The sequence below is a fragment of the Pinus tabuliformis genome, chromosome 3_2 (assembly GCF_031772625.1).
Source record: "Pinus tabuliformis cultivar Carrire ecotype Pingquan chromosome 3_2, CPIR1, whole genome shotgun sequence".
NCBI lineage: Eukaryota > Viridiplantae > Streptophyta > Pinopsida > Pinales > Pinaceae > Pinus > Pinus tabuliformis.
The window spans coordinates 998,289,155-998,301,408 of record NC_142302.1 but is presented as its reverse complement, the minus strand read 5'-3'; the positions used below and the strand labels follow the sequence as shown (position 1 = coordinate 998,301,408).

At 37.9% G+C, this 12,254-nt stretch overlaps 1 protein-coding gene across 1 annotated transcript in view; it reads left to right on the top strand.

Moving 5' to 3' along the window:
* The first annotated feature begins 4,297 nt into the window (after positions 1-4,297).
* The window catches only part of LOC149183976 (trans-Golgi network-localized SYP41-interacting protein 1-like), a 102,650-nt gene continuing 94,693 nt past the window's right edge, over positions 4,298-12,254 (top strand). Inside the window, 5 exon segments of the mRNA XM_089415170.1 lie at positions 4,298-4,807; positions 5,837-6,598; positions 6,774-7,847; positions 7,850-8,578; positions 8,658-11,864. Coding sequence (XP_089271296.1) covers positions 4,760-4,807; positions 5,837-6,598; positions 6,774-7,847; positions 7,850-8,578; positions 8,658-11,864 — 5,820 coding nt within the window. The 5' untranslated portion in view covers positions 4,298-4,759.

The following is a 12,254-nucleotide window of genomic DNA, read 5'->3' as shown; positions in this document are numbered from 1 at the left end:
GAAAAATTATATTGGAACCGGAAGCAGTCACAAAAACAAGAACTCAACAGCTACGAAATCGATCAATTTCAGAGTATCTTATCAAGTGGAAGAACTTATCCGCTGAAAATTCCACATGGGAGGATGAGAATTTTATGCAGAAGTATCCAGAACTGCTCAAGCGTTGACGACAACACTTTTTTGAAGGAAAGGGTCATGTTGGGTCCCTATAATACTAGTGATTACCCCATTACTATTGTAGTTATACCCCTTATTTATATTGTTGTGCCCCTATTACCCCCATATTGTTATTTCTGTGCCCCATAGGATCCCTCTGTTGTTATTTTTGTGGCTTTATATTATTATTGTTAGGTCGGCTGGATTATATTGTGACTCCTTAGACTCCAATATATAGAAAGGAGGTTTTGTCATTTGTATCATCCAAGAATTGTTCATTTATGTAATGTAAAGGAGGTTGCCCCCTCGAAGAGGCTGAATTCTAAGGCGTTGATCTTTCTTTTCTATCTTTTCTTAAGCTGGTTTCATAACACTTGTATTGTAGTTTCAATTACATATTTAAATGCCATTCCTACAATTTGTTGATTCAACAGTGCCTTGGATTGCGTTTTGACTCTCGGATAAGGTGGATTTTGATATGCAATATCCAAAGCCATAAAGGAGAGATTTTTTTTTTGTAATGGATTATCAAAAAGTGGTTTAACGACCTGAGTATTAGGTGAAGAAAATCTTTTAGAATAAATTATGGGCAATTTCATTGTTTCTCTACCTTTTGTTGGTCATGAAACTATAACCAAGATAATGTCATTTACTCTATATTTTCTTATAGGTTATCTTAAAGCTTTGAAGCAATTGAGAGTGATTATAAAAGTTTACTTATATTTGAAACATAATGGCAATTCCATTTCCAATATCAAGAAAATCACAAGATAAATCACATGCAAATATTATTTTGACTTTCGTGGTGATGAATTCATATGGGTTGAGTATGATTCATTTAGAAGAAAACAAACAATGAAATACTAACTTGGGATGATCATTGCTGAACTTATCTTGATTTGTTTGCAAGGTGGTTGTCATTCAACCACTACAGGGAAACACTTTCTAGGATAGTTGTTTCTACAGTGAGGCCTGGCCCTAATCCTAAAAAGCATCCCCACAAATGAGATTATCATAAGTTGCACCATGAAAGAGATTATCAACCATTGGTGAGGCAAGGAACACAAAGTATAAGGGAGCTAAGAACATGGGAGGGGATCAGAATGTCGACTTGAATTTCATTTCATGGAGAGTGAGAGGGGGAGGGAATGTGAGGGTGGGTGGTGGCGCGCATTAATTTCACATCCACCTACCCACCTCTTTCCCATTTAGAAAAGGATTTTGGGCACGAAAATGAATGGGTCATAAACATAGACTACAATGGAGAAAAAGGGGGCCCAATTAGTCACATCGACAAGGCGATGAAATTTACAATTGAGATAAGTTTGGAAAGTATTTATTTAGGATCCCCATCCTCTACATAAGAAGATGTCAACTCTTCTTACCAATGTACGACCTATTTAAGCAATCCAAAACTAGTTCTCTATTTTGTAATTATGACCTTTCCATCCATTATAGGGTTAACTATACATGCATTGCCATCACTTAATCTTTAACAATAGGGTTTGTTTGACCTCGAAAAATGGTTTAAAAATAAATAAATTTACTATACGACTATAAATGGTAAAGGATGCAAGACACAACATATGTGATCTCCTTTTGGACCTCTTTCTACAAATAAATATATGTTCTTCTTATGACAAGAGATCACTTACTTTATTTACTATTCCTTTAAATATTTTGATTTTAAATCCATGAAATCACATTTCGTATTCAATCCTCTAACATTTACTATTTTTTATAAATAACATAAATAATTTTTTTAAAATAATACTACTTTTTTTTTTGTAGGTTGAACTGTATTACCTTTGGAAACTAAAATTTACATTGTGAGATGTAGACAATCAAGTCACACTCTCAATGCAGAGACCTGACCATATCCAAAAATAAACTCTCATTAAAGAGGAGAGGGAAATTGAGTGTTGAGAGAAGCAAAATCAAACTAACCAAGACAGATAAATTGGTCTAAGTGGCCTTGTGCATAACCATCTATAAATAAAAACAAAAAGTCCAATATCATACCACATCTAAGTTGAAGGATTGGAATCCGATATTGCAACCTGAATGGATGCTTTTGGGTCCTCTGAAGTACCTCCCACTGTTGGAGGAATGTTGATGTGTTATTCAATCCTCTCCATTCTCCGATCCAAATCCCTTATGTGCATGTGTAGGTGTTCAAGACAGTGCAGGATATCCATGCGGTTCTCATGCCGGTCTAAGATAGTCTGTCCCAAAAAAAAAAAAAAAATACAAAAAAAAACAAAAAAACTTCATCTACCAATAAAGATCCACATTTTGCATGTATTGGTTGAAATGTCCCCTTGTGCGCCTTGTATCTGGGATCTAATTAGCTCATTGAGAACCTCCGTGTTTGAAAGAGTAATCCTATGAGAGGATGCTTCCACCTCAAATCGGGTGAGTTCTTCCTGAATATTAGCTGGTGTAAGCTCCCTATATTGCGTGTCAAATTCTTCTAGCCTATGGTGCATGCAGGTGTGACCTCCATGGGCCCGCTCTTTGTAGTAAGCAACCCTTCTTCTAATACGATCTTGTTGGTGCAACATGGGGAGAAGATCCACAGGAAGAAAGAATTCAAAAGGTGACCAAGCCCGACTCAGGTTACTAGAGGAGTAGAGGTGATGCCTTGAGAGACCATTTCCCTACAAAGAGACTCCAAATAGCCCTAGAATAACCGATAAACACTTCAGGGCTACATAAAATATAGGAGATGTAAAAGCAACAGAAAAACCCATCAATCATGAATCCCTGCTTGACACAAGCCAACAACTTTGTCAATAAGCCACCAAGATTACAATCCCTTTATATATAAAAGCTCGACAGGCAAGAAAGGAAGCAACATTGCACAAATGGGGAGAAAAGCAAGAGCGTAAAACTCAGAGAGAAACCAAGGCGGAGGGCTAAAGCCACCGCTCAAAGATTTGCCAGAAGAATGAAAAGGAAAGCCATGCTAGGAATAACACTAAGATGAGTTCATAAAAAGGAAAATCAAAGACCGTCAACCTCGCTCATACACCACAATGATCACCTTGTAGAGATTCGAAAATAACTGATACACTATAATTCAAAGAAAAAACACATTAATACCAAATAGTAGCCGAAGCCACAACTGCTTGATGGAATTCCAATTAGGGAATTAACAACTCTGCATTAGAAGGCCCCTCATGACTACGACATGCTCCTGACCCATTCACCTTTGTCACTAGCGAGACCGGCTTTTCCTCCACCACTTGCTTCTCTCTGCTTGCAGCTGAGAAACCTGCACTCCATAGTTGCGAGTTTAACAACCTGGGTAGGGTAATAACCACCTCTACCATCACATAGATGAATTGCTCGATCCCTCCACCCACTGTTTGCTGCCATTTCTTAATCCTCACAGTTAATTATCTATAAAAACTTGTCTGATGCTGCATCTAACATCACCAAGGGTGGTTGCCGCGTCGCCCAACTCATTTTCCAATTGAGATAGCGACATCTCATCACCCCATCCAGAAAAAAAACCTCAAACTTCAATTTAAAAAAATTACAAATTTTAAACTTATTAAAATCTTATTAATATAGTCCACAAGATCTTGGATAGATGGTGATCAAATACTCTATTAAAACACTCCTTGATGTGAAATCACTGATTTAATTCCCTGCCCTAATTAATCTCATATATTAAACATGATAAAAATATAATCCCATCAATCTTATAATTTTTTTATTATTACTAATATAGAAATATATAATTTTTTAAACTAATTACTGATTTAACCGATCTAAAAGCTATGCAAAACATCAACATCATTCGAACAACACTAATAAATAATATACCAACTTTCGACGCTACCATTATGATGCTCGTGTATTAAGTTAATCTTGACCGCTAAAAACACCCTATTTTCAATTACAAATTTAATATTCAAAATTAAAAAGGAAAATTCCATACACATTTCTTTACCGTTTTATAAATAATAATAATAAAATATTCTCATCAACCCTCCCATCATTTTATAAATAAATAAATAAATAAAATATTCTCAACGCACCCCAGAAATTCAATTTATCTTACCTAATAAATGAATGACAAAGAGAGTCGCTCTGAATGAATTTTCTTACCCTTATAACATGCTCTTATAATTAAGCACAAGTTTCTTTCATGTGATTTGAATTGTAAAAGGAAATGTACCAAACATTTATCGATATCAGGCTTCGTCTATGTATCATCCATCCCTTTACTGTACCCCATACGAAAATTCTCAATTCGAATTCCTTGCTGAACCATACCACGAACCTCATCCCAAGGTATCATTCTATGTTTACAGATTAATTTTCAGGGCTCAATTACCCAGAATGTGGGCATAACCACATCAAGCTGCTCACGGAACACTGTAAAACCAAACTTGTTGACAGGGCAAGTATCGTTAAATTACGCAAGCCCAAGTCGGTTCATCGCTGGACTAAGCCGGAATCAGTGATGTCCATGACTAGACATGACTGTGTTTTAGATTTCTGCTATTGAAGACCGTTCTGAACTCTACTCTCATTCATTTTTTTTGGGGATCACGGGACGATGACTGCGTTTTAGCTTCTGATCAAAGCAATGGACGGCCCCAACAATCACGCTGGTTGGAAGAAGAAGAAGAAGGCGGTATGTATTCATTTTCCTATCTGAAATTACAAAATTAGAAACCATACCCGTAGACAGTAATTAGTTAATTTGTAGCAGATCAAGTTCTTTGGACTGGTTGCATGAATCGATCTGACGAGGACTTTTCGTATAGATTGTTATGTTCTAGCTGAAATTTCAGTATGTAGGCTATTTGATCAGTTATGTCTTTTACATTTTGGGGGGATGAAATGCTTCCCATGAACAGCTGCAAGCAGCTTCCATTCGATGTGAGATATTACAATGTGGCGAAAGCGTCTTGCAAGCTACAGAGCATCCATTTGGCCAAGCTGTTGGGATGGGGTATATATTCTGTTAAATTTAATTCCCCAGGCATGCAGTTTACCCATCTGCAATCACAAGTGCTAGCACCAACACAGCTAGCGCAAGTGGTTCCATAAGGAGTGAACATTTCACTGGGAAGACTTAAACCCTGGTGAAGGCATTAACAGCACCCCCACTTTCACCGACCTAGCAAGCCCCCCCTTCCCCTTGAGTACCTTGATTTAGCTTCAAAATTGCCTATTAGGTTCCATGAGACTGCGTATTGATGCATTAGTATATGCAGTTCCTTACCTGCCCTTTCAAGAGCGCTGTATGTATTTTAACTACAACAACATTAAAAAAGTTGTTTGGTCTGTGGTCTAGTGGTAGGCTGGTGGTCGTTTATCACATCTATTCCAGGTTCAATTTTAAGTGCATTCCTGTATGGGTTCTACCCAAATCACTTAAGTTACGTGTCCGAGGAGTTTCTATCTAGTTTGGTCCAAATTGGGTGGTTTCTGAGAAAAAAAGAGGTAAAAATTGTGTAAATGCATATAAATTGTCGACCACGGTGTTAGCCAAAAGTAACCTGTCTGTTAAGAAGATCTTGAATCTAAAATGCTTGGGAAGGGTTTAACTACCCAAAATCCCCAAAAAATAATGTTGCTGTAATGGTTTTGCAATTTTTATTTTAGTGTCCTGGATTGCTTTTGATCCTTTGTCATCTAAGCTTATGTCTTTGCGCAGCAACGCCAGGAAAGGCAGAAGAAACATCAGGGAGGAGACGGTGCGGAGGCTTTGGCTGTGTCTGAGAAGTGTGGGGACGATGTGTTATCTGGGCAAAATGCTTCAGATCCAGGGAAGACACCCAATTCTGAGCCAGGTGATATAGTATTACCAATGTTATCAGACACCAGTGATAATTTGAAGTCCTGTAGTGCTGTGGAGACAGAAATTGCCATGGGAGAGCAGTCTGGGGGTGCAGAGAATAATAATTTGGTAGTTGATCAGTCTGGGGGTGCAGAGAATATTAATTTGGTAGTTGATCAGCGTGGGAGTGCAGAGAATATTAATTTGGTGGTTGATCAGTCTGGGGGAGCAGAGAATATTAATTTGGTAGTTGATGGTCTTTCCAGGGATGACAGTTGTCCCTCTAGGCCTGATGGTTCAATTGTGTCTGCTTCATGGGAAGAGGAGGAAGGTTCCAAAGGTAGAGAAGTGTTGGTAGAGCAGGGATTGGAAGCTTATGTAGCCGTACATAGTTCTCCTTCAAGCTTCACCAATGATATGGACTCTCCTTCCTTACAAGGGGAATCAATTAGTGTTTATGCTGTTAGAGATCTTGCACCTGAACACAGTGGTATAGGGAATTCACTTTCTGAATTGGGAAAAGATGAAGATAGCATGCCATACAGAGATCCTAAATTGCAAGAGCAAGTACATGCTCTGGAGAGCACCGATGTTGAGCTTGCAATTCTTGAGTTTGATAATGCAAATGAATTAGAACAGGTAAATCTAAATTTTTCTGAAGGCTCTTAAGAGAGCCAAAAAGCTCATTTGGAGGACAAAGTTGCTGCAGGGGATGAAATAAACTCGTTTGCTATTTTGATTTTCTTATATATTGGGCACTGAGGATGTCTTTATTCATTTATAAGCTCACCTTGTTTTGGTTAGGGTTTTGCAGGAAGTCAGGTCTCCAGTTCTGGACTTGAAAAATGATGAACATGGAGAGCTACGGGGAGCTGGACAGTGTAGTGAGGATATACCTGTTGCATTTTTAAAAAATTGCAGTTCACAGCCTTCTCATGTTGATACCCTACATCACTTCAAAGGTGACAAGAACAGGAATATGAGCATGGACGAGTCCTTTGTGGATGCGCTTGACCATCTGACGGAAAGTAGAAGTGCAAGTCTGGAAGAGTCTAGTTTTCTTCTGAAGGGTGATTTTCTTGAGAAGGAAGGTCAGTTATCAAAACTTTATGCATGCGGTGAAGAAGCTGAAAAACCCGCTTCACTACTTGTAGAACAAGAGCAATTGAGACAGATGGCTCATGACTTGGAACAGGAGAAATTAGAAATGGCAAATACCTCGGATGACTTGAGATCCCAGCTGCAAAGCAAAACCCTGGAAATTACACAGCAGAATCTTCATGATTCCATTGAACAGAAAGGTACACTTGCAGTTGCCAGTGATTCTGAGACAAAAGTGACTTACATTGAAGACTTGGAAAAAGCAACTGGTTTGTTGGAAGAGAAACCCCAGATATCTCAAACAGATGGGGAACATTTGACAAAGAATGGGAATCAATGTCCACTTGATTTTAAGACTCTGCGACACAAATTAGAGGATCTTGAAGCAGAGAAAGCAGCCGCTTTTTCTAAAATCAAGGAAGCTGAACAAAATGTACGAGTGGAATCAGTGGGTGAAATCAAAGAAGGTAAGGCTTGTCTTGAAGTTGAAGTTGAAAGATTTATCAAGAGAGCCAAGGACAGAGAAGAAAATTATATTGAAATGTTAGAAAAACTCAGAACTCAAGAACAAAGTCTCAACGATGAAAATCACAATCTTTTAACGAAGCTTGATGAGCATGCAAAGAATATGGCAAAGGCAGAACAAGAAAATCAGCTTGTAAGAAATGAATTGGCTGAAATGAGACCTGTTCTAGATGAAGCTATTAAAGCTAAAGAACAGATTACAAGAGATTTGAATGTTATAAGCTGGAGACATGTTCTACAATGGTTGAAAAAGAACAACTTGAGACAGAAGCTATGAGAACAAGGCAGCTGACTGATGAACTTAATGGTCAAATATCTCAACTTAGTGATGAAATGCATGAAATAAAGGCTGAAAAGGTTAAAGCGATGAATGATCTTGATGAATTCAAGGTCTTGGTCAAAAAATTAGAAAATGAGAGAGCAGAGCTATCTGAAGATCTTCATGTAGTGAGAGCTGAGCTGGAGCAAATGAAAAAAGAAGCTGATTTCCACCAAAAACATGAAGAAGAAAGGAATCGATTCTCTGAGGAGAATGCCAAACTTTCTGCAGAGCTATATGATTGCAAGGAATATTTATCAAGGAGGCAAGATGAAAAATCAGAACGTGATAAGCAATTGAGAGATATGGTACTTGAGCTTCATAAAGCTACATCAGAAAATATGAATTTTGCAAGCAATGTGTGCAAGCATAGACATATGTTAACAGAGGTAGAGGGTGAATGCTTTCTACCTATCCCTGAGGCAAGATGCGACTCAGCTTTGTTGCAGAGTCAAACAGAACCATTGCATGGAGAGTATACTGACCAAGAAACATCATTGGGTGTTCAGAAAACTGATTGTCAAAATTCAACAGTTCATAAGGCAGAAAACATTGAGGAAACCATTCAACCATCTAAATCTATTAATGAATCAGAAATTTCAAATATTGATTTGCAGCTTGCTACTGCTGTGAGTTTTACAGTAAAACAGCTTGCAAAATGTACAATCTTGCAGGTAATATTTGAATTCCATAGTTTAGAGATTTCAGAAATGCAGAATTCATTTGAAAAACTAAGGAGTTTCTGTGATGCAGGGGGAGAGAGATTCAGCTATACAACAACTTGCTATTATCCATGATCAGCTTAGAAAGTTGGTCCAGCAGCAAGAGAGGATGACTGAGCATAGTGAAGAGCTAGTTGATCGTCTGCGGCATGCAGAGTCCAGTGAAGTTGGAGAAGAAAACATGCAATCTTTTGTGGCATTGGACATCCTGGTCGCTGACTGTAGCAAGTTCATGAAACAATTGCAGAAAGCATTGGATGAAAGATCACAGTTTGAACCCACTATAAGAGAACTTGAGTCTGTTTTGTTTTCAAAGGACCAAGATATTCAAGATATGAATGTTAAGTTAGTTGAGCTATCTCAGAAATGTGCCCAACTTGAAGAGATTAGTGGTAAGTGCACAGTACTGGATGAAAAATGTACTGAAATGGCTTTTCAAGCAGCCCAAAATGCAAATGAAAGAGATTCCTTACATTTGGAGGTAGATGCCCTTAGAAAATCTCTTTCAGAAAAGGAAACATTAATGAAAGCTTCTTCAGAATTTTATTCTGACTTGAAACACCAGTTTGACACTACCATAGAGAAGTTAATAGCTGCCATTGAGGAAGTCATTCAAGATGAGACTTTGGCATCTGTTCCTTGCTCGGAGAGAATGTCTTATCTGGAGACAAGCCTCCTTTTTCTTATTGAGGAGTATAAGGTAGCTTTTTCACAAGTGAACCTGGTTCATAAATGCTTACTTGAGCTTGCTTCTAATTATGGAAACTTGTTGGAAAAAAAACCTACACTTTCGTTGGATGTGTTCCTCAGAGAAGTCTTCAGTTACAAAGAAAAGGAAGTAGACCAGTTAAATGAAGAAGTAAACGTAATGAATTCAATTAAAACTCAGCATGAAGAAGAAATTAAGGAACTGAAGGACCGTTTATGTAAATTTGACGAGAATCTTAAAGAAGTGAGCATGGATAACAGCAAAATGAGAACTGAGCTTGAGCAGACAGAAAGCAAATTGTCATCAGTGAGAGAAAAGCTTAGTCTGGCCATCGCTAAAGGAAAAGGATTGGTTCAGGAACGCAATACACTAAGACAATCATTAGTGGACAAGTCCAATGAGCTAGAAAAATGTTTGCAGGAATTGCAGAAGAAAAATGATACATTGCATGAAACTGAAATGAAAGCTTCTAAGCGTGTTAAAGCACTGGAATTAGAGCTAGAAGATATTCAGAATTCTGCAAGTGCTTTTCGGGAATCAGTTTCTAACAAGGACTCACTTCTTCAGAAAATTGAAAATGTCTTTGGGGAGATGAATTTGCCAGAGGCAATCCACTCCAAAGAAATAATTGATAAAGTTGAGTGGCTTGCAAAATCATCTCTTGGAGTAAATAACACTATGTCTGAAACAAGTGTGGATGATGACAAAACTGGGAAGAGTCATCTTGAAGATCTAAAAGAAGAGTACGAGGAACTACAAAATAAATACCGTAGTGTAGTTGAGCAGTCAGATATACTGGAGAAGACTTTGTTGGAAAGGAACCATCTTATTCAAAGATGGGAACAAATCCTTGAGAATGTTGATATGCCAACATCTATGCGAAATACTGATCCAGAATTTCAGATTGAATGGCTCAGCAGAGCACTAACGCATGCCCAACAAGATGCAGCTTGTTTTAAGCATGAAATTGAGAATGCTCAAAGAATTGCTGACTTATCTGCCTTTGAAGTGGAGGACTCGAAGAGGAGAATAGAAAGCCTAGAGGAAAATCTCTTGAAAGTAAACTATGAAAAACAGGAATATGTGAAAAGCCTCGAGGAACTTAATTCTAAATTTGAACCTCTAAACGAGCAAGCAGTTCAAGATGCATCCCGGAAAGAGAGTTTATGCAATGATCTTGTTGATCAACCTATGAGTGAGTCCCCTGTGGAATCAAGCATTGCTGATAGGAATTTAATTGCAGAAGACTGTATGAAGAGACTATTGGATATGGTTATTGAAACATTGAAAGATCAAGATCTACAGGAGTTATCTTTACTCTGCAATAATGGGGAGCATCTCGAAGGATGTATCAAGAAACTCATAGAAAAGCTAAATGAATTATCTGAAGAAGTTGAAAAGCTCAAGGAAAGTGGTGATGCAAAGATGATGGAGCTTCAGGGTCTTCAGGCTGCAATGACCACAAAAACTACAGAACTTGAGGAAATGACTAAAAAGCAAGAAGAAGTCTATTTAGCAGTGGCATCACATAGAGTAGAGATAGAAAGTCATATACAACAAAATAGAATAATGGCTGAAGAGCTAGAGACAGTGAAAAAACAAAAGGATGCTTTACAGGTACAGCTTGAGGAGGCAGAAGAGAGATCATCAGTAATAAGGGAGAAACTGACTATGGCAGTGAAAAAAGGAAAAGGGTTAGCTCAACAGCGAGAAAATTTGAAACAATCTCTGGATGAAAAAATAGTAGAACATGAGCAGCTAAAAACGGAGTTGCAATTACGTGACTCTGTGATTAATGAACATAAGCAGAGAATCAGCGAGTTGTCAAGTGAGCTGGAGCGCTTTGAAAGTCTAGAAACAGATGTATTTTCCTTAAAAAGTCATTGTGCCGAGCTAGAGAAGAAGTTACTTGATAGCAACAATACAAGACAGAGTATAATGAAGACATTAAACACTATTGACTTTACAGGTGAAGTTTTATACCAGGATCCGGTCAAGAAAATTGATTGGCTTGGTAAATCAGTGAATGAACTACAGCAAAAGATAGGTTTTGCTGAACAAGAAGCTACAAAATTCAAAGGAGAAGCTAACATACTAACCACTAAGTTGGATAAGGTTTTTGAAAGGGTGCACTCCCTTGAGAGTGAGCTAGCAGATGCAGAAAACAAAATCTCAGCACTTTCAAATGCAAAAAAGGCAGTAGAAACAGAAAGTGACCATGAGATACAAAAAATCAAGGATGATCTGGCTGCACGCACTGAAGAGTTAAGAGAAGCTCATTCAAGGGCAGATGACCAGATTTCCAAATTGTTGAAACAACATGCTCAGTTGAAGCACTTAAAGGAAGAATATGGCTGCTTGCTCTCTCTTTTAGCACATGATTCTTCCAGGACGCAAGAGGTCTTGAGAAGTGTGGAGCTCTCTTTTCAAGATATATTAAGTCAACTTGATGCTTCAAAAGGGTTAGAGTTGCCCAGTATCGATCTTATGAGTGGATGGACTTATCCTAAAATTAAACAACCCAAGGAGGTAATGCCAGAGTGCCATTGATTGTTGAAATTGGTGTGATATATCATATAATACCTGTTTTATAAAGTTTATTATTTTGTTTGTTGCGGGTTTTATCATATCACTTTAGAGTAACACTAGATGGGTTATGCTTCATGAACCTGCAGTCTGACCAAAATAAACTCCTTCATCCATAGCATTCACTATTCAGTAGTAGACCATTAAGGAAATGAGAGACATCCATAGATATGCAGAATACAAACGAGATTCAAAATATGCCCATAGTAATATTTAGAGGTCAACTATTACGATTGACAACTCTGCAATCTTTGTAGTTGGCCATACCCTATTGGTTTTCGTCTAATACTTACCCATTAAATGTCCAGGTCAAGAAATTCTTTGATTTGAATA